The sequence below is a fragment of the Aythya marila genome (genome assembly GCF_965140915.1).
Source record: "Aythya marila genome assembly, chromosome: 2".
Lineage (NCBI taxonomy): Eukaryota > Metazoa > Chordata > Aves > Anseriformes > Anatidae > Aythya > Aythya marila.
Window position 1 is genome coordinate 107,773,349 of NC_139043.1, and position 22,643 is coordinate 107,795,991.

At 42.8% G+C, this 22,643-nt stretch overlaps 1 protein-coding gene across 1 annotated transcript; it reads right to left on the reverse strand.

Annotated features, from left to right (window-relative positions):
- Positions 1 to 739: 739 nt before the first annotated feature.
- Positions 740 to 22,461, reverse strand: ABHD3 (abhydrolase domain containing 3, phospholipase). The gene is made up of 9 exons (XM_082753829.1): positions 22,267 to 22,461; positions 21,033 to 21,196; positions 18,334 to 18,516; positions 16,929 to 16,974; positions 14,011 to 14,123; positions 9,912 to 10,085; positions 9,217 to 9,265; positions 8,968 to 9,133; positions 740 to 2,757 (listed from the first exon to the last, which is right to left on the reverse strand). Exons 1-9 carry the CDS (start codon positions 22,411 to 22,413, stop codon positions 2,579 to 2,581), a joined length of 1,221 nt encoding a protein of 406 aa, XP_082609955.1. The 5' UTR covers positions 22,414 to 22,461; the 3' UTR covers positions 740 to 2,578.
- Between the last annotated feature and the right edge of the window lie 182 nt (positions 22,462 to 22,643).

Here is a 22,643-nt window from a genome sequence, read left to right on the forward strand (position 1 = left end):
GAGCCATGCATTCCCTTCTGCTTTACATTTTCAGGCTTTCTAGATCCGTTTGGCAAGAGTGAAATTAATACATTCAAATCTTGGGCTTTGTGTTCGGACACTGAGACAGCGTTGGTCCAGTGTGGTTCCTGGGTGACTGAAGGCCTCGCAGGTATCAACCATTCCTCGCCTTGGCTCCAAGAGCAAGCTGCAAAGAGGTAAATGTTTTGGAGCATTTACATCAGGCACACTGCTGCTAGCACAGGGATTGCAGTCTCTCCAGTTCTTTCCAACTTTCTCCACTTCCTTCCAACTTCAGCCACAACCTGACTCAGAGCGAGGAGGAAAATTTTCTCGAAGAGGTACCTGCAGCCTTCAATTTCATTCTCCGTGTTTCCACCAACGCGTACAAGGTCTGCAGGTATCACGTAGCAGAAGCGCTTCTAGTACTTCTTACTTGCTGTTGTGTCTCCTGCAAGAACTGAGGTGGCTACACTTTGTGTTCCAGAAAATCTGACCTACAAAAGCTTGAAGATGTCCATAGTAAATCTGATTTTTGTCACTTTGAACAAGGAATTTTCCCTAACAGGTTGTAAGCAAAAGCACTGTACACTGGGGGTGGGGGACACACACCTTTAAACAAACATCTTTATAGGCATTTATAAACACATTTAAAGAGAAACGTCCCGTGTGGCTCTCTACATGGGATTGGACCTAAGTGAAATAAGACAGTGCAAAGAGACACAACTTCTGCCACGTTACTTTTATTTAAACAGTAAGGTGTGTTTTTAATATAAGCGGTTTCATTTGTTATTCATAGCTGATGCTGAGTTTTGAACATACCGCACCTGAATAATGTTACAAATATAATACTCAATACACAGTTTATTGCTTGCTGTTTTTGCAGGAACATAACTTCTGTAATGGAAATGAATGTAAGGATGAATAAGGCACCCTACTACCATGTTGATTTCATCTGTTGCAGACACATGCACAAAATTTTGTTTCACTTTTACAAGTCACTTTCCTCGTTCTCCTTACCAGGGAAGAAGTTAGATTTTATTATTTGCACAAGGACCAATGCCTTGCCCTAAAAACTCAAAACCTAAAAGCACTTTCTGATTTTTACTTTAACCTTCCACCTTACAAAACTAGCTTTCCTATAGCACGTCCTGATTTCTTCTTCTTCTAAAGACAAAAAGTATTTTTGTTCCTCCTTTGCCTTTGCTGTTACTAGGAAACATGCCTCGCAAGAGGACTGTTCGCATACTGCTTGTGACAGAAGACCTGACTTGCTTTTTTATCCACGTTTTCTTGTGGTTCCGACCCTGCTCAAAACATAAAAACAAAGACACCTTTGCACTTTTACTGCCTGATCTTGCGTGGCTAGGCCCGAATCAGGCAGTAGAATGGGAGGGGACCTCCACAGAAGCTGGTTACAAGATTTAATTTCAACGTGCCCTAGATCAGGACTTCCCAGCAGTTTCAAAATGCATCTAACTGTTGTTTTTCCTCAGGGACCCGCTTTGGCTCTCGCTCTGCTGCAGGGCTGAGGAGAACACTGATCTCACAACCTCTTGCCGAGGTGCTGACAAAGGATCAAACAGCAAACCAGAGAGACCACCCCCCAGCTCCCACCTCTCCTTAAACACTTTGTTACAGTCGTTTGAGAAATTATCTGAAACAACAGCAGAGACAATGGGTTCAGATTATTTTTTTTTTTAATTTAAAACAAACTTTATGAATAGTTTTCTAATGCTCTAATGTTTATTCTTTAAAACTGAAATGTTCTCGCAGGGTAATATAAACATAACAGACAGAATAACTGAAATTACCAGTTATATGAAGTATGTATTACATATGTGATAACACCCGGCTATACACAAACATTGAAATGCAAAATGTCTTTCAATTACATAAGTTATTACAGTACTGGTTTAAAGGAATCTTTTGGTTATATGTAAACACTATAAATAAACTGTTTAAAAAATCATGTAAAATGAATATGGCATTGACATCGTTTAAAAAACAGTAGCTAGCCCTAAATCTGCATACTCTCAGGGTAAAACAGCACAAGCAGATCAGTCTAATGCTACGGAATAGTATGCTGCAATTTAGACTTATTTGAAGAACCAGTGCTTCTTCGTGTTCCTTCCTTTTGTTTTCATATTTTAAGATTTTCACCTAAGGAATAGATCAGCTTTAACTATGTGTGACAGGATAATAAACGCTATTTTGAGCGTTGCCATTCTAATATTAAAAGCCACCTACGTTAAGTCTCCTAAATATATAGTAGTTTAAATTAAAATCCTGAGGAATTACAATCTATTTACTCGATGGTTTTGGTTAAGTGCAATTTGATGTATGCAGAATGCTGTTTCATTTAAAGTCATTCTTATTCTTAGTAAGGCATATTAAAAATAAATACAAAAGTGACAACATAATATTTAGTTTCTCGCTACAAAATCTTAGGCAAAAAATATTTTTGCATGTACTAATGGACTTCATCCATTTGCTGGCTTACAGTAGTTAAAATTTGTGCATTAAGCTTAACTGCCCTTGTCAGAATGTGCCACTGTGCTACAGTAGTGGTCCAAAGCTACATGCTAAAGATTTTGTTTCCATGCTCAAACACAGCTTGCACGAACTGCTTGAAGACTCTGTCCATGTAAGTGCACTTCCTTGGCCATATTCCTTCCAGAAAACCAATGTGGCCTCCGCAAGAAGTCAGAACCAAAGCCACGTTTGCGTTTTGTTTGGCAGTTTCTACTGGTATAGCTAAAAGGGTTGGGGGGAGAACTTTAAGTACTCGTTCTTCTATGAAATGCCAGCCACCAAACAATTTTTCTCAAATGTTTGTCACGCTACATATGAATAAAAATGCACGTTTACGTTAAATGCATGTTTAAATGTACCGCAGCAGGACTTAGAACCACAGCTGTGTTAAAAGACATTTCTCTCTTCATCGTTAACTCACCTTTTTTGTAGGGTTTTCCTGGCTGCTGTAAAACTTTCAGAAACCATGGGTTCATTGTAACAGCACTCATGTTGATGCATATTTATGATTCGGTGCATGTCATACAAACAAAAGGGCAATCAAGCCCGTAGTTTTTAACCTTTGTTGCAATATTCGACTTTGGAAAAAATGAGGAACTTGGGAACTTAACTGTGAATCCCATTCTTTTCTTAGGGGACTGCAAACACAAAACTGTTAATAATGGCACCGCGAGCTAAAATTAAAGAAGGTTTTGGGTTGTCATCATCATTCTATCTGTACTGCCATACATTTACACTGCATGTTTAGAGCACGCCACAAAAACAAAGTGGGAGACAGTTCTCTCCCTGAGGAGCTCATCGTCTCAATACACCCAGGAAACAAAGTAAGAGGAAGACGAACAACTGCACAAGGACACTAAAACCTGTCCCACGTTATCCAAGAGGTTTGTGGTTCTCTACCGTACTGTGACCACCAGAAAATGCCTTAATGTTGAATTCAGATGATTAGAGCAGATACACCAAGGGGTTTTCTTCTACTGGGTTCGTTTTCAGCTCCCTGGCCTGGGTCACCACGCTAATACCAATATACAAACGGCAGCAGGCAGACTCAAATGAGCACTGAAAGCACGTGGATTTGCAAAGTATTTCAGGGTGGTGGGATGATGCTGCTCCTGTGAACCGGTTGACACAATGGTGGAGCTTTATGGAACTCTGGTGTTCGTGCTCTTGATGTAAAAATTAGCTACTTTAAGTGATTTCCTCAGAAATTGTAAGTGCACTGAATATACTCCTGAACAAGCAGAAATCTCAAGCGTTTCAGTGAAGAATGCCTTTGGAAGTTCTAGTTTTGAAATAATGTACCTCATGGAATAGAGGGAAAAAAAATAAACAACACAAAATCCATGCAGATTTTTTGATTTTTCAGGCCGACAGAAAAGAAACAGCAGCAAAAGAACACGCATTTTGTCCAGAGAGGAGTAATAGAGGTTGCACTGAATTGTCAAAAAAAGGTTGTGATTCCACAAGAAAATAAATCTGATTTTAGGTCATACACTGCTAAATTAAAAATGCTTTGGCACTGCAACAGAAAGCAGTGAGTCATTCACAGGACTTCTACTGCTGCCTTATTTATTAAAAAGTATTTCTGAAGAGAGACACTTAATAAGGGCTACTTCTGGGGGGACGGTTCAGATGTCCACATCTCCTTCTGACTGAACTTTCCTGCGAGATCTCCCCTCCTTTCTAGGGGTTTTTCTTTAACTTTTCTACATTGCTACCTCAAAGGTCCATGAGCAGTCGTTATCCCTGCATATCTTTAGCTTCTTTATGCCCATGGTCCTTCCTTTCCTTTGGGTGCTGGCAGACTCATTGCCGTGTGCCTCCGATGCCAATTTGCCTTCATTTTCATCAGCTAGGGTAAAAGGCCAGCCAGGCAGGGCAAGGCGCACAGGACCCTGAATGCAATGACTGGACCTTGAAATAGATGGGCAGGGGCATGCAGGATGGATTCAGCATGGATGCTTAAACCCCTACATCGATTTGATCATTTAATAAATGATTTTGTTTCTTTACTAGCTGGAAGGAACTGTGTTTCTCACTGTCTCTACAAAAAGTCCTCGGATTTTCCTTTGTTCAGCTGGAAAACTGGAAATAGCATCTGCGGTACCTGGGCTTTCTATAGCACTGCAGAGGCAAGGCTAGAAAGAGAAGTCGAGGAGATAAAAGCACAGGGCCTGACAGCTTGGACAAGGTAATATAGCACAGGTTGGAAACCAGAGATGCAGCAAACAATGTGCCAGCTCTTGCAATCCAAAGCATGCCAGAGCTTCAGGCCCCAGACTCTGCAAGCACTCGCCTGGAGTCTTGCCTCAGTTATGCACCCAGGAGTCTCCTGTCTGGCTCCCCTGGGTTCTCTGGGTGAACACCTCGTGGTGTATGAAGGTGTTGGCAGTGATTCATGTGAGCTTCTGCCTACTGCGAGGGTATCTGTACCTATCTGTATGCTGCTGGGGAAGGTGTGAGCCACACAGAGCTCTTGACGAATGTCACCTTCCCCATCCTGAAAGCTGGCCCTATGCCATCGCGCAGTCATTCACAACAGACTTCTGCCACAGATTATCGCTCATCAAAAGCTGCCACACGGTGCTGGATATGCAGCCTTGGATTTCCATCCGCAGTGAAGATTTTTAGCAGCTGCCAAATCTTGTATCCCTGCTCTTACCTCCCCCACGGTGCACAGGAAAGCCTGCCCCCGGCACAGCCAGCCTTGACACAGCTGGGTCACCGTTTGTGTGATTCCTCCCCAGCAGAGTTCCTTGCTCTGCAGCTTCTCAGGAGAAGAACTGAACAATTCTGTGGTGCCCTCCAGTGCCAAAATGCAAATGATGCTTGGCAGCGGTGTGGTGCTTTTCTCAAGACTGCTTCCAGGGTCTGGTAGCCATCCACAAACAGACCCACAATGCGAGAGAGCAAATTCTGCAATGTAAAGGGCAGGCGAATGGAGCACTGGATGTGACGTGCTCTGGGTTACAGAGTGGCATGCCAAAAGGCGCTACTGGTCATTTTTGCCCAAATTTAACCTCGTCCATCTGGTTCTACGGATCAAAATCTGTGCTGCTGTTTGATCCAGCAGTGCACAGACTTGTTATGTGTTATTAGAACCACAACGTAAAAATGGGCGTGCAGAATTACCTTGTTCAACATCGGTGTGTTTTATGTACAATAAAGCAACACAATCAGTTGGGCTGTTTACGTAATTGGACACAAAATAACACACTCTAAGTTTGGATTCAGAGGGACAGAGAAGTTCAATACAACAAAAAGTTCAGGACAATGGCCGTTCAGACATGCGCTTACTTGGCATGGGGGATCAGGAGGGAGCTGGCAGAGTACCTAACTTCAAGGGTAGGCTTTCAGCTCGGGCACAGCACAGCACACACCAGCAGCAATGAGCTATGTGTTAGTGTGGTGAAATTTAAGTTGGATTTAAGTTGGACGCCTAATAAGCTGCTCAAAGTCTCTGAGGAGGAAAACGCCACTTCAGATGAAAAGTTAAATATGACGCTGGCAACGAATGCTATCATTCCGTCTGCTTAATTTGTCCCTTACAAAATAAAAGGGCTTGACTTGGTTATATTACACACTTCCTCAAACAATAGCTTGTTCCGATTAGTGATGGTGAGCGAAGTGTCACACGGTGAAGAAAGCATTTGCTTTCATTACTTAGTCATATGCAGTACGGGAACTGCATCCCGAAATTAAATTTCAGATGCATCAGCTGCCAAGATCTATGCACATTAAACATCAACATTAAGGAAGGAATGCAAATTAATTGTTTCTTCCTAATCCTGGGCTAGGATCAAAGGGTGTATTTTCACAATATGTTCAATAATGATTCCTGGAAAATACAAGATGTATCACAAGCTAGCTGAGAAGTGGCCAGGTAGTAAGAGGCAACAAAACCAGCATCTGTGCTTTTTATAGGAAGTCTCTCTTGAAGTCCCAATTGTGTAATGACAGAGGAGACTTGGGTTTGCATCCCCCAGACTCCGTTACAGGAAGGCAGGTGTGGCTGGCTGTATAAAGGCCATTTAATCACGAAGGAATTCTGGCACAGCTCTCTCCCTAACAGGTTCTCTAGGCCTGTTTCCCAGATGCCTGAAACCATCTACAGCTATCCACGAGAGCAATGGAAGGTAGCTTAAAAGCTGATAGGTATTATTAGGAGAGATGAAGCTTGATGAGGCATGAAACAACCAGTTCCCAAAGGCAGCAGAAGACTGGGGCTAGCTGAGAAGGCTAACCTGTGGCCACACACTTTTAGGTCAGAAGAGCAGTTGCCAGAATGAAGTCACCTCCCAGATTGACGCCAGACCTTTATGTTTGCTAGCGCAAGAGACAGCAGAAGCGTGAAGACGAGCGGCCTCCAGTACCTGGTGGCATCAGCCGTAATTCCTAGGCTGTTAATCAGGGTGCCCTTTGTCCCCTGCCAGCACAACTTTTCAACAATTAAAAAGGAGCCAAGGATACACACACGCGCGTGACAAAGTCATGCTATTAGCTGTAAATCAACCTTTCCTCTGGTAGCCCTTCCTGAGGCAAACTAGTCACCACCACAGCCAACAGCAAAACTCTGTGGAGAAGGAATAAATTGATGCCTATCCACCCACATATTTTAATGGAGAAAGGCAGGTTAGGGTCTCTGCGCTTGCTTTAGTCTAACAGAGGTCCCAGTCTCAGTGGGAAAAAGGTGGAAAAGGTTGACATACCCTGTAGGGACACAGGCACGCTGTCTGGTTCACTGCTGCTGTTACTTGTGCTAACTAAACACCTTACTCCTGTCACAGCATTTTATTTTAGAATGGAAATTACAAACTGAGCTAGGGCTAAGCATGGAGGGGAAGCCATTGTTCCCTCTCTAAGACACCTGATAGGCAGAAGCATGGCACACTAGATCACCTGTCTCGTGTTACTATGGGGGAAGTCATCACTGGGATCCTAACACCCACCAAACTTTATCTGCAGGTGACTGGGCAGCTTTTACATTTGGACACAGATTTTAGGGTCCACTCTCATTCCCATGACAGTATATGCTTGTAACAGAAACCACAACTGGACAATTTCAAGAAAAAAATCCTGTAGAAGCCAGTAAATACAAAGGGATTAACTCTGTCTCAGAACATCCCCGAACTGTTAATTGTGAAAAGTAGATGCACTAGATGCAAATGTGGAAAGTAGATGCACTCCACTGGAATGGCCCTTTTCTCTTTGTGTCATATTTGTCTCCAACAGCTCTTCAAAATACTAGCAGTAACATGAAGTATGTGTGTCTTTTCTGTACGTGCTCTACGTATGGGCACGCATAACGAGTACATACACAACCCCTTCCAATTCCTTCATTCTTCTGTTTGCTGTTCTGATCTGTTTACTCGCTTCAATTCTGTGTCTCATTCTACAAGAATCTCACTTGTGGTGGCAGAAAAAAACTTTCCTGAAATAAATCAAGTGAATGAACTTCAACTTTAAACATGGGAGGTCTTTACTACTGGAGACTGTGCTCATCACCTGCTCATTATAGCAGTTTTCCTCTACATTAACTTTTTTGTTCTCTTTGTTCTTCTCAGACACTGAAACCAATACACAGACGGCAGGAACAATCAGATCTTTTTTAAGACAGTTAGCAACAGGATTACAGATCAAAAGCAAAATGTTCATAATACTCATGTGGCTGGCTGAAAATAGAAAGAGGAAGGAAAACAGGGTTTTCAGCCTATCAGTTACTAGCTGGTATTGCTGCTTCATCCACTTAGCTTTTTATTAATTTCACTGTGCCTCCTTTGAGAAGCTCACCTTGCCTGTATCTCTTCCTTTACCCTAGATTCTGGTCCACATGCTAACCTACATGTTTTCTTACTTTTTCATTTTCAGGCACCGGAGTTTATGTCATTGGGATCATGAGCAACAACAGCTGAGAACTTCAAGTCATCTGAAACATAAGCAAGTCCCGGATACTCTTTGTAGGGACTGGCTTGAAAAATGGTAATGAAAAATACTTGGTTTCACTTTTGTTCAATTCTGAATGTCTACAAGCCAGACATATGTATCTGAGTTCTTCTTTATAGGCTGCTTCCATACTTGGTGAATAGGAATGGGCACTTTTGGGAGCAATATACCTGGCATCTTTCTTATAGTGAAATAACTCACATCCTACACGTGCATATTTCTTTTGACTATAGAGCCTACCTACTAAGGACTAGTGACTGCCACCCCGTGTGCTCCTGCATTCTGTTCTAATCAGGCATCTCTATAATCAGCTATTTTGCATGTCTTACACTACATAAATTGCAAGACTGATCCACTCCTGGAGGTTGTGATCCTACATGCAAGTAATATTTATATAAATCTCCACACATAGTTCATTTTCAAACCTGTATAGTTGGTCCTAAAAGACTGCACAAACAGGGAAATATATTTTAAAAATCAGAAACTTACCATGACCCGGTGAGAAAACATCATCCACAGAGTTCAGACATAACACTGGAATTCCTACTGACTTCAGCTTGCGACATGGGCTAGCGTCTTCATAGTAATCATCAATTGTACGGTAGCCAAACATGACTGAAGTGAACTGTTTATCAAATTCTCTAACAGTTCTAGCCTGGAATATAGAATTCAAATAGGGAATATGTCAGCATTTGGAAAACAGCATCAAGCTAAATCAGAAGCAACATTTCCACATACCTTCATCACGAGATCCATGTCAAATAATTTTTCCAGCATTTGTCGATGCCTAAAGAGAAAGCAAGAAAAATTGGAGGACTTGTTTTCTGCAGTAGAAACAGAAGTCCCCTGCTTTACAGATACATTTGAAGAAATAACTTCCTAACAAGAACATGCTTGTTTTTAATTTTCTGTCATGTTCAAAATCTGTCTGGAATCCAAGAGCAGAAGAATTGTTCATTCATACGCAGGCACATCCAGCAACATAGTCAAAATCCACATGACAAAGATGCCAAAGATATGAAAATTAAGTATTTGGAATATAAAATACACCCTAATTTTATAAAGCAAAGGATGAACTAGCCCTTTCCATGCTTTTGCAGTCAAAGCTGACTTAAAAGAATTAGTATATAAATATATACATGTATAAAACTCAAACTCAGTATGTACAGATGTCTGAAAAATTAAAGCGGTTCACTTCATCCATAAATCTAGAAGTGCATTGCTCTTGTGCTGACACCCTTGAGGAGCAGAGAAATTTAGTCACATTGATAACAATCTTTTTTGCAAAAATCCTTTTGATTTCAAATCCCACAGAATGCACACAACTATGTGAAATGTCATAACGGCATTAATTTTGCCAATATTATTGTACCTGCTGTAGATCTCATGCTAACATCCTTCCACCTTGCCAAATAGTTCAGAAGGCAACTCACCTGCTGATGGAGGATTGTAGACAAGTAGTCAAGTAATAGTTGAAAAGAAGCCAGTTTAGTGGCTTCTCCAGAGACTCTACAGACTCAAAAACATTCCAACCCGCAGAGAAAATTGCAGCTGCCATTAAAGGAGTGTCTCTGCCAGTTTTGCCCAGGTAATTTAAAAGAAGCATGCTACAAACAGAAATGAAAAACAGAAACATATATACTATCAAGTTGTTTGCTTCAATCTAAAGCAAATATAACAATCAGCCACCTTTTTCTCTTTTTTCCACATAGTTTCTTGTATCAGCCTTACAGTTGTGCCTAATAGTTCTACAGGGTAGTGAATGTCATCAATATATGACTCATGAAGTTTGCTTTCTCTCTACGTTCAGAGAGGAGCTGAGTGCACTGTGTAGGATGTAGGTAGGAGTGCATTTAAAAATAAAGAGAGATGTACCAGTCTTATTGTATCACCGAAGGGGAGAAGGTCAAGTAAACATACTTTACTCATGGAACGGGTATACTTAATTGTTAGTAAGTTTTGCAATTTTACAACTCAGTCTTCCTGATCTGGTAAATCTCATCAGTCTGCCTGATAAATGCAAGCCACCCCTGGCATGCCTGCCCATTTGAAGAAGCTATCTTTTTAGTTGAAGGTTGAATACCTTTCCCATACCTCATGCATATGCGAGTACAAAGAATGAAATGAAAGACAATTAATAAAACTAACAAAATTATGAGCTAAATAAATGGTATAAAACTTGCCTTTCTGACCAATTGCAACTTACAGTCTGTATTGAAGATGTATAATTGAGTTGAAAAAAGGGAGAGTTCACCAGTACCTGACCCTTCAGATGTTGAAAAATTAAATGACCAAGAAGGTAGTAAAAGAAAAATAGCAACAGAAAAGCTGTCTTACTTTACTGCCTGAGGCCTCAAGGTTTCCAACCAGCATTTTAACGCCGAGTCTTTAACTCAAAACATTATAAGCTCCACGACTTAATACAGCTCCCTGGAACACCAACACTCTATACCTTAGCTTCATCTGTCATACTGCAGGAGACAGCAACCTGTAGCAAAAACATCACGTAACCACCTTCCAGCACAGAGAATTTATCCCCGTGCACTACCTACCAAATTATAGGATAGCACTGCAAAAGGGAGATGAGCTCCTACCAACTCGCCAGCAGGTAGGAACCAGCTGGAAAAGAACATCAAATGCTGCTTGGGAATGTGCATCTGGAAACTACTCAGGCAGCCAAACCCAATGAGGAAAGTCACCTGTTGCACAAATAGGAGTTAGGTAGCGTGCGTTCCCTTTCACCTACAGGACAGGAGGAACCTATGAACCACTGGTCTGTACTCTCTAAGGATAAAATTGAGTCATAAATCAATAAAAATGTTGCAGCAGTAGCAACATTTGTGAATGGAATGCTTATTTTACTTCTCAATTGGGCAAACATGTCCTATATAACTTAACTGGGTCCTCACAGTAATTTGAAAAAGAATAAATTATGAAAATTGTTGTAAGATTAGGACAAGTGGATGATTTGCACAATATGCCTCTAGTAAGGCATATGCATCTCTGCTCCTGCCTAATTTTAAACATGTAAGTGCTCCAATTAATTTTGAAGCATGGAAACAGTCCCCATGTGGACTCCAGAAGAAGTTCAAAAAGGAAGTATCATGAAGGTGGAAGAGGGGTGGGGCTGCCTGAGAGAAACAGTCATTGCCCAAGCATTCAGGGGATGCAGTTTGGAAAAACTAAGCTCATCTGGAATTGGAATTAGCACGTGATATGCAGGACAGCAAGAAGGGCTTCTATAAATAAAATGGTACCAAAAGAAAGGCTTGGATAAGGAACAACCACTCCTTACCCCTCAGCACTGAAGCCAGTCATTATCATCACAAAAGGCAAACAGATCACTCGAGCATACTTTGTTTTTGTTAAGTCTGGTCACCTTCTTGTCCTTCCTATGACTGGAAATGGCTTCCAGAGGATTTCCCAAAGAACCGAGGTTAGGCTGAGCATCCTGTATTCCCTCCTGGTCTACCACTACTGAACAGAGCAGGGAACCTCATGACAAAAGTATTTGTAAAAGGCCTAGGCTACCTTTTTTCCCTGTCTCTACTGCTGAAGTCTGCCCTCCAGCCTTCCAGATCCCTGAGGCTACTGGCAGAGCGTGGAAAGGTGAAGTATTACTCACAGCAGAGGAAGATTGACTTGGGGCCCAGTTATGCAAACTGGACATATACGGGACCAGGTGTGGTGCACCAAAGCTCCGGAAGGAGACAGCCAAGGTTTTTGTAAGCCTATCGTTTTGAAATGCTGCAGCAATTATGGGATAATCCTGGAGCCTGGAAAAACACAAATGTCACGCACATCTACAAAAACAGGAGAAAATACTGTCTGGTTAGCCTAATATCAGCACTATGGGACTACCCTCTGGAAGCTATTTCCAAGAACGTGGAGGTTAAGAAGGTGACTGGTAACAGCCAGAGTGGACTTACTGAGGACAACACATGCCTGAGCAACCTGACTGCCTTCTATGACAAGCTGACTGCTTTCCTTGATTAGGCAAAAGGAGTAGAGGCTGTTTATTTTGACCTCATGAAGTTTTTGACTACCTTCCACGTAGCCGAACTAGAAACGAGAGGGTGGCAATAGGTGACCTGCAATGTGGGTGGAAAACTGGCTCAGACCACCAGGCTGAGAGGGCTGCGGAATAGTTCCTAGTGGTGTTACTCAGGGGTTAATACCGGGGCCAAGAATGTGCAACATCTTTATTAACAACTGGATAATGAGATGGATTGCACCCTTGGCAAGCTTGCAGGTCGAATTGTGGGGAGTGGCTGGTGCACTGGGCGACAAAGCTGTCATTCTGAGGGACCTCAACGGGCTGCAGAAATGGGCTGGCGGACACACGGCAGAGTTCAACAAAACAAAACACGAAGTGTTGCACCCAAGACAGGTTCATGACTGGAGAAACAACGGCACTGCTGGGAAAGACCAGGGCAAGCTGAACACAAATCAGCGATTTGTGCACCCTTGCAGCAGTGAAGATAACTAACAACACTCTGTGCTATGTTAGCACAAGCAAAAACAGCAGGTCTAGTGAAGTAATTTTTTCCCTGTACCTGGCACTTACGAGACTATCTGGAGTTGTGTGCCCAATCTTAGACTTCCCAGAAAGATTGACATTGACATACTGAAGAGGGCTGTATGTATTCGTACTGAAGACACTAGCAAAATCCCAAGGGAAAAAGAGTGGCTTAACTGACTTACAGGGCTTCCAGGTTATTCATTTGATTATTAATCACATTATTGTTTGAACAAATCTGTATTTATCCCAAAGCTCCTGCAAGTCATTAGAAGATTAATGTCAACAGACAATTTATCAGAAAGAAGGGCAGTCTCAAAAAAGTGACTCCTGTCTGCAGTACTTTTAATGGAAGTTCTCGAGTTTCTGTTAAAGAGTCTGGCTGAATATTTTTCCTAGTTTCTAGCAGTGATTTTTCTAACAACTGTTCTATCACTGTCTGTTCTAGCTATGCTTTCTGGAGAGAAGCCAGGACACAGCAAGTCTTAATACCACGTTATAATCAACCCATACTGGTTTCAACAACAGTACTACTTCTGGCTTCTGAGCCAGACAGAGCAGATAATCACCTCTCTTCCAGCATAACCTACCCCCACCCTTCAGAACCCAAAGAGAATGAAGATAAATCTTCTAATATCCAGGGATTGCTAAGAAACACGGTACGTTAATTCTAGTTCCTATTTTTTAGCCCTCTGTTCCAAAGACGGGCTCCGTAGCTTCCAAAGATTTTATTGCCCACCTGTTTGTCTATCAATCTGTCTGTGTTTCCTGTCTTCTCTCCCAGACAGCTTCTGAATGCTGACCACTTTCCACCTTACTGGACACAAAGCTAAAAGCTTCGAAGGCGTTAAGCTTCTAAGAGCCTTCCACATATTGACAATTACAGGCAGACTGAAATTAGTCGCAGTTCGGTAAGTACCGTAAGCACTGCAGAGTAATCATTCACAGTCATGCTACAACAGTCCTATTTATGATCATAGTTAAGCTGAGACTTCTCTTACATAATACCTTACCCTCCCATAGAAACACCGGCTGCCATGAACGGAGCTGAGGGGTGCAGGCTGTGGATGTGATGAATAACTGCCTCTAAATCCTCTGTGTTAGCTGCACAGTAAGTCCTTGGTGTCTGTAAGGAGTCATAGGGAAAAACACCGTCATAAGCTTTTTTTAATCATCCTTTAAGGACAAAGAGAAATGTACAGCAGTTCTTTTATATAATAAGATAAATTTAGCGTGAAAGTGCACTAAATGGCAAACATCTCAGGAAGAGGGGGAGGAAGGAATTATACTTGCTATCATTACAAAACAAAACAGGTGATAAATATATTCACTATCTGCAATCACCAAATCATTAGATGAAATCTGAACACAGAGTCACTAGCTAAACTAGATAGGCACTGGTGTTTTTGAAATACCCTACAGAAATAAAAACACATCATAAAGGCTGTAATTTAGAGAAAAGAAAGTTATAATGACAATTTGACCGTCTTCACCCACATTCAAATGCAAAAGAAAAGATCAGACTTCAAGTTCTGTCAGCTGGCATTTGAAAAATATCCAGTATTTAGCTTCTATAAACGATACAAGCAAATAAATAGATGGATAAATTTACCAGTGCTGTTTACTTAATTTACTAACACACTAACAAAAGCAATGAAACATATACATTATCCCTTTTCTGTCTAGCAGCAGCAGCATCTCTTCAAGCCTTGAGTTGGAAGGTAGCATGACTTCCATGGCCATCCCTGGGATTTTGATATCCCCCACACACACTCACTTGAAGGATAAGCATAGCTTTGGAGCCTCACCTGCACAGACAACTGCTACAGGCTACAATCTGCAGACTCTTCTGCAGCAGTGTAAGGGAGATAAACACTTTTAGGTGTAAAACACAGTAAAAGTAAGTTCTCTAGATTTCATCTACAGCAAGAGATTTTAACTATACAGTTCTTACTAAACATGTTAACAACCCTGACTTAACTCAAGGTAGAGGCTAGCCTGCCAAAATTAAGTACAAGCATTAAAACTAAAATATAAAAATATTTAATTATGAGTTGATTGAACGTATTTGTTGCCTGAAGCAACGCTGTATTTTAAGGTGCTTTTTTTTTTTTTTTTTTTTTAATTTGCTCTCAGCTAAACAGGCTGGATATTTGTGGACAATTTTAACAAGTTTAATTAAAAGAAGGTAATTACCTAAAGTACATTTAACATGAATAATAAAATGTTGAAGTCACAGATTAAAAAAAGGAGAGAAAAGCTAAATCTGGATAATTAAATCTGAAGATGTTTTCCATTTATGTTGCATTTCCAATTCTCATCCACATGAATCACTGTTCCCTTTATTACATCCTATTAATTACAAACGGTGTGAATGTGTTTCATTTTAATTAAGTTGTCAAGTTTACAAGGAAAAATAAATTATTTTTAGTACCTAGGGTCTAATGTATTCCAAGTTAAAGTATATTTGATTAAAAGTTTATAAAACTACAGAGGGAAGTTGCATTTTAATTTCAGTTAATTCCTGATACTTCAATGTATATCTATCTACTCAGCGTACAAAGATATTTTGAAACATCATCTTAGCTCACATTGGCTGCGGTCATCCAATATTTGAACATTCCATAATAAAAATTCACAGTAACTTTCAATAAAAATGTTCTTCTCATTTGTTTAACTGATTCTTTAAATAGTTATTGTAGACTGTAAATTTACATCTATCTTTAAAGAGACTAGTAGAAGAATTACTTGCTTGACTATTTCTACTGTGTTGCCCAGCTATGCCTCAAACTCATTAACTAGGGATTTTATATTAAAATGTAGAAACCCCCTTACAGAAAATGCTATAATTTCAGCTGGTTTGCTTCGCAGTAAGATCTTATAATGCTTAAATATGTAAATCCGATTACACTAAAATACACACAATGCATCCAAACAAGAGATCTTTTCTGTTAGCGATTCAGAAATTCGTCAATAAGGACTTTGTGTGCCACAAAACTGCTTTGTAGATCCATCTCCGAAAGTATGCAGAAAACTACTCTAACATAGCAATATTTGCATTGAAACGTTTTATATGATTATGGGAAAAACATTCCGAGCTTTTAAGGCTGAAGCAAGGGGATTAAAAAATGCAAAACAATACTTGGTATTATGCACACTCATACCAGCTTCAGACCTGTCAACAAAACGTATAGGAGCAAACGAGGCTTATTCAGCAGTATTTCATCATGCTTTGTGCCGAGATGCAGAAAACGTTTCGCTTCACAATTTCATCATCTGTGGAATTGCCAGTTATCTCTAAGCAAACGTGATTTGTATGTCCCAGAAATAATTAAAAAAAAAAAAATCTGCTGGAGCTAAGCTAGTATCGTAATTGCTGAGAAAAATACAAAATTAATTTTCAGGGTATGACTACCCGTATAAATCGGATTCGTTAATTCAATACCACATAATACGGGTCAATTTAATGGCATGGCTTTTTAACCAAATCATAGCTTAAATGTCTATTGGCAATTGGGAAAGTAATTGCCACTGTTTATATTCTGATTTATAAGTTAAAACAACAGTAGAAAATCACATTGAGTGAACAGAATTTCTTGGACATACACGTTTTAAATACCTTGGTGTTTTGAGGAAGAAAAGTATAAGGATTGCTCACTTTACTGTCACAGATGCTGGTAATTTAAGTGATTTCCTAGAACAAAATGTTCACAAAACAATTGTGTTGACCAGCTGGTCTCTGAGTTTTAAAATAAAAGATATACATTGGCATGTTACTGATTTACCAGATAACTAGATTCTCTTCTCTGCATCTTCAACATATGCTATGAGCTCCTCTCAGTTAAATCCAGCCTTACAAATAGGCACTGATGATTACATATATACATCCTGCTTACACATAGAAGATGTTTATCTTAAAAGTCATCCTTACCAAAAGATCCTCACCAGCAATTCCACGGTTGTTAAAAACCACGCATCTAAAAATTGAGAAAGCAAACTGAGTTATATAGATTGCTCGTCCACCTGAAAAGGACAACTTACACCAAAAACTGAAAACACATAAAGAAAAATGAGCCAGTTCGATGGATAAGTTCAGCAGATAAATAATTTCTGTCCTAAAAATGCTAAAATCTGACATGTGCAGAATGACCCTTATACCACTGTAGTCGGTGGGACTCTATGTGAACTCTGTGCTTTGTCAGTCAAGGTCAGCCTGCAGGACGAGAACCCCTGGGGTTACCGGAAGACGGAATATGGCTCATGCTCTGCCTGAGCTCAGAGCTGGCCAATTATGAGCCATAAGCTATATTTAGATGGGTTAAAGGCATGAAAAGATACTTTGGTATCTTTCAAATGTTGCTGTTTAAAAAAAACAACACTCAAGTTCTCCTTTATAACGTTATAATTTTCATTGTTAGGTAATCAGATGCAGGTATTTCCTTCAGGAATACTTAAAGAATTAGTTCGAAGAAGTTGTTGATTTGGGATCTCTCTTCCTCTAGTATTTTTACAGGTAAGCTTTAAAGTGATTTTAAAGGTAGTTTGAATGGTTAAAGCACTGTTTTACTTCCAGAATTTAGTAGAGCAGCTCCCCAAACCCCCAGAGAACAGATAGCCAGAAATATACACAGGCACTCACACACACACATATATTTGAAGAACATTATGTAGCCTGTAGCAGACACCAATCTGCAATTGCAAAATGCAATATTCCAAATAGGGATCCTGGAACAATGACAACGTATTTTAAAGCACAGTGGCAGGAATATGATTACATAAAGGAATTTACTCGTTGACTAATCCACTTATTTTACCCAATTCTGACCAGAAGCCGTAATAACAAAAATAAATTAAGCAGTGACAATTCAGAGGTGACAAACCTCCTCCTGAAACACCAGCAGGAGTAGGTTGGCTCCCCTTTCTGCACTCAGGGACTTGAATCAAGCAATCTTGGCACTCAGCAGCTGACCTCCTTCGAGGCCTTCTGCCAGCAACCCATCCATACAAGTCTTTGTGGAGCTGAATACAAACCTCTTCTCAAGAAAGCACAAAAGTAACGCGAGTGCTGATGTTACAGTTTAGGACACAGCAGCAAAGACCTATGCAGACGTAGCTTGCCTTCACTGCAATTTCTGCAGCATGTCTGCAGATACCAGAGCAGCCCTTCGGAATTTACTGCGGGTTACATAATGTGGTTATTATTATTATTACTACTGCTTTCTTACATAAACTATTTTTTTTTTTAGATCTCATTTGCGTTAGGAAGACACCTTCTACATATACATACTTAGCTGTGATCTCACACACAAAATACACGCAATGAAGGGTGACAGCACCTATATCCCAGTGTTTCGCTCTGATGGATCATATGAAGAATGTAGGATTCCTTGCTCGTTCCTGTCAGACCAGGCAATAACAGGACAGTAGGTCTTGTGCTGGCATCCGGATAATATAAGCTGTCATTATTATCAAACCAATCCAGCGAAATCTGTCCTCCATCTGCTGTTCTAATGAGCTCACTGAAAGGCACATTTCAAGACAACAATGATTAGATTTAAAAAATAAATGCGTACTATTAAGAGTGCTTAAACTGTAAAAAATACCAGGTATAAAATCTGCCTCATTGATTAGGTTTTAACGCTGCAAGTACCACCTAATCATGTTTGCACATTCACCATTCACACAGAGCCATACCTCTAGCTGACATGAGTTAGCACACTCAGTTCATGGCACAATTCCAGTTTACAGTAAACGAAGAGCTGGCCTTTCATCACTCACTGCTGATGGACTGGAAGCTTGTAACTAATGTGACTTTTGGCACTGCCTTTTACTGTATGTGGGCTTGTGTCCCGCAGCTTTCCTTTGGGTGGTCTGAGAACCTTCTGGCTCTGCTTTGGGCAACGTGTTAACCATCTATCACGTGTCTGTTGTTGTTCTTTTTGTTTTACTTTCTCTTTACCCAAAGAATAAGCACATATGCTGGATGGCACTTTGTTATGTTTTTAACATGTGGAAGACAGACAGACACTACATCTTCACAGCTTCAGTGAAGCCAGAATTTCACACTCTCATCTCCACAAACTTTGCTAGCATACATGCTTAAAAAATACAACTTAAGAATCAATAAATGTGATCCCATCCCAAGAAGCTAAGCATGTCTTCAACCATGAGAGGAAGGTTACAGTCCTTTTATAGTCCTTATATATATATGTATATATATGGAGAGAGAGAGAGAAACATTCAACATCTTCCCCATTCTCCAGCAATGAATGTATTGTATGACACAGGAACTACCAAAACTGAAGTTTACTTCACATTTGATTTTTCATTTGAAAGCACAATTTTCATAGCACCTACTCCAGACTTTAAAGCTTATCAGCCTTGTTGGACTCATTAGGTCAGCTTTACCCTTTCTTAGTAAAGGGCAGGAGATGCAATGCTGGTGTGTGCTGCCAGCACAATCTCAAATGGTGCGAATGAAGCACTGCCCCATGGAACTACGTTTCTTTCCTCACAAACCTCGAAATGGAGAGCATACAAGAAGGGCTACAAAAACTGGACATGGCCATACCACTGAAATGTTTCCTAGTTACTAAAACTAAGGGAAGCTGCTAAATGCTGGATCTATTCTACCATGCAAACAGAGCTGAAACAACTTGTGCTGCGTCCAGGTTCCGGAGTATAAAAGTACTTCTCCTTAGCTCTTGTGCCAAATGCCTCACTTGCCAGACTGAGCCTCACTTCTGTGTGAGAAGAGATCAGCTGAGGACAAACAATATATATAATTTTTTGCCTCTTAGAATGTAGGCATCAAAGAACACAAGACAAACCTGATAGGTGAAAAATTAATCTGAAAATCCCAGGAGTCTGATATATTTAAAACTGGGCTGAAAGTGGTCATGCGATGGTTAAGGTTGAATGTGTTGGTTGAATGGACAGAGAGAATGACAGCATGACCCTTCCAAAATGATGGCATTCAATCACCAAAATATTTGACGCACCAGATGACTGTGCTGCCATCCAGAGAGACCTCAACAGGCTGGAGGAACTGGCTCACAGGAACCGCATGCCAGTCAACCAAAGGATGTGCCAAGTGCTGCAGCTGGGGAGGAACAGCCCCAGGCACCAGGACATGCTGGGGGCTGCCTGGCTGGGAAGCTGCTCTGCAGGGCAGGACCTGGGGGTCCTGGTGGACACCAAGTTGAACATGAGCCAGCAGTGTGCCCGTGCAAAAATAGCTAATGGTAACCTGGGCTACGTTAGGCAGAGCACTGCCAGCAGGAGGGAGGTGGTGATCCTTCCCCTCTGCTCAGCACTGGTGAGGCCAGCCCTGGAGTGCTGGGTCCAGTTCTGGGCTCCCCAGTACAAGAGGGACATGGACATACTGGAGTGAAGTCAGCAAAGGGCCACCACGATGATGAAGGGGCATCTCTCCTCTGAGGAGAGGCTGAGAGAGCTCAGGGGGATCTTATCAATGTGTATAAATAGCCGAAGGGAAGGAGCAGAGACGTCAGAGCCAGGCTTTTTTCAGTGGTGCCCAGTGCCAGGACAACAGGCAAAGGGCACACGCTGGAACACAGGAGGCTCCCTCTGAGCACCAGGCAGCACTCCTGTGTTGTACAGGTGACTGAGCACTGACACAGGTTGCCCAGAGAGGTAGTGGAGTCTCCTCCTTGGAGATCTTCAAAAGCTGCCTGCACAGGGTCCTGGGCAACCTGGTCTAAGTGGGTTAGCCCAGTTTCCTCCAGAGGTCCCGTCCCACTTCAACCAGGCTACGAACATACAACCACATCAAGTCCTGTATTGCCACCAGTAGTCCAGTGCTCCCTGAGCTATAACAGGGCTCTGTGGGACCTTTTAAACCCACTGCATGCTGAATCCAGGACAGAAATGGTTCCAAGCCTAGGACGGAGTTGCAAAGAGAGGCATAAAGCAGATACATGGGCACACACTTGAGCAATGACAGTCGCTGTGACACAGAGCAAGGTAACCTCTGCCTACAGAATCGATCAGTTTCCAGAAGAAAGGCACTTACTTTCTGTACTGTACTTGGGGTCTAGACGTGATAAAGGGACGTAGGAGTGTCTGCACCCGGCCTTCCCAGCACCAAATCGTGGGATAGTAAGTTTCTGTCACAACAGGGCAATATTCCTCCAGAAAGCGGCAGAAACGTTTGTTGCTGGCCACCAGCTGGGGTTTCTAGGAAGAGAGACTACAGTCAGGCATGGGCGTTCATAGAAAAAAAAATATAATGAGAGCCTGTTTCAATCTTCTCCCAGTAGACTGTTTTTGTTAATTTATTTACTTATAAGGCTTTTTCTTTTCATGGTAAGGAGATATACAAACATAAGCTTCGACAGCACACGCTTGCAGTACCTAGTTCAGCCTGGTAGGACTCTCCTCCTCCCATCCCACAGTGTGGTGCCCAGCTGCATAGGGTACTCACCTCTAATAACGCCCAGCATACAGGTATTTTTCTCACAGCCTAGATTTGCACAGAGGAATTGGGGTGGCAATCATCACACCCCGCATGGGGTTTGAGCAGCCACATTTCTTAAACTTCTCTTCTAGGGTCTCCAACGTGCACGCGTTAACAGGAGGAGAGAGGACAAGTGGCGAGAGCTGCTACGCACACGCAGCGGCGGCAGCACGTCCTCCTGACCCCTCGTTTTCTTCCTCTGACGAAAAGAAAGCATCCTTTTGTGAGGAAGGCTGCCTTCTCAGCCCGTCTACGGAGGCTTGTGGCACCCTGCGAGCCTTCAGCAGCCCGAAATCTCTCCACACGCGCGTTTCTCCTTGATGGAGCGCTCAACGAGGCGCTCTCCCTCTTGCTCCAGGGGCCACTTTCCACAGTCCCAAACGATTTGAGAGCTCCCAAACGCTTTGCTCACCTCCTCGTGAAACCACTCCTCAGCAGGTGGACAGGAGGCACCACAGCCCTCGCCACACGGCAGCGGCAACCCGAGGGTCCCCAACGCGCCACAGCGGGCGGCGGAGCCCCTTCCCCTCGCCCCTTCCCCTTCCCCTCGCCCCTTCCCGGACCAGGGGGAAGGGAAAGCCTCGTCCCGTTCCCCCGAGGGCCCAACACCCGGCTCGGCACGGCTCGGCAGGGCCGCCCCCTCCACAAGGACGCGGTGCGGGCTCCGTGCAGAGCCCCTCCGGGCGCGGCGGCGGCGGCGGCCGCCGCCATTTGAGGAGCCGCCGCTGCCTGCCCGGGGGCTGCCACCGCCGCTGTCCCCCGGAGGGTGGCCGCCCGCCCTCCGGCTCACCTTGGCGATGCTGCTGAGGTAGTAGCAGGCGTAGGCGACGCCGAAGCCCAGCACCAGCGACAAGCCCACGCCGGAGCCGAAGAGCCCCACGCGGACCTGGCTCTCCAGGTAGAGGGACAGCTCCCGGGTCAGCACCTGCCAGTCCATCCCGCCGCCCCCGCTGCGCACCCCCGGGCTGCCGCAGCCGGAGCTCGGCGGCCGAGACCGCCCCGGAGCGGAGGGAGGGGACGAGGAGGAGGAGGAGGAGGAGGAGGAGGAGGAGGAAGGGGGAGAGGAGGAGCCGCCGCCCGGCTCCCCTTGGCCGCGCCGGGGGCCGTTGGGCGCTGCAGCGCCGCCGGCGCCATGCCCAGCGCTGGGCACTGGGCTCGGTGCGCTGG

Excerpts from the sequence above, each read along its gene's own strand:
- ABHD3 (XM_082753829.1), bottom strand. The coding sequence starts at position 22,413 with ATGGACTGGCAGGTGCTGACCCGGGAGCTGTCCCTCTACCTGGAGAGC. Across the intron at positions 21,197-22,266 it reads ACCTCAGCAGCATCGCCAAG|AAACCCCAGCTGGTGGCCAG; the intron begins GTGAGCCGGAGG and ends CTCTCTTCCTAG. Across the intron at positions 14,124-16,928 it reads TTGCTGGTGAGGATCTTTTG|ACACCAAGGACTTACTGTGC; the intron begins GTAAGGATGACT and ends GACTCCTTACAG.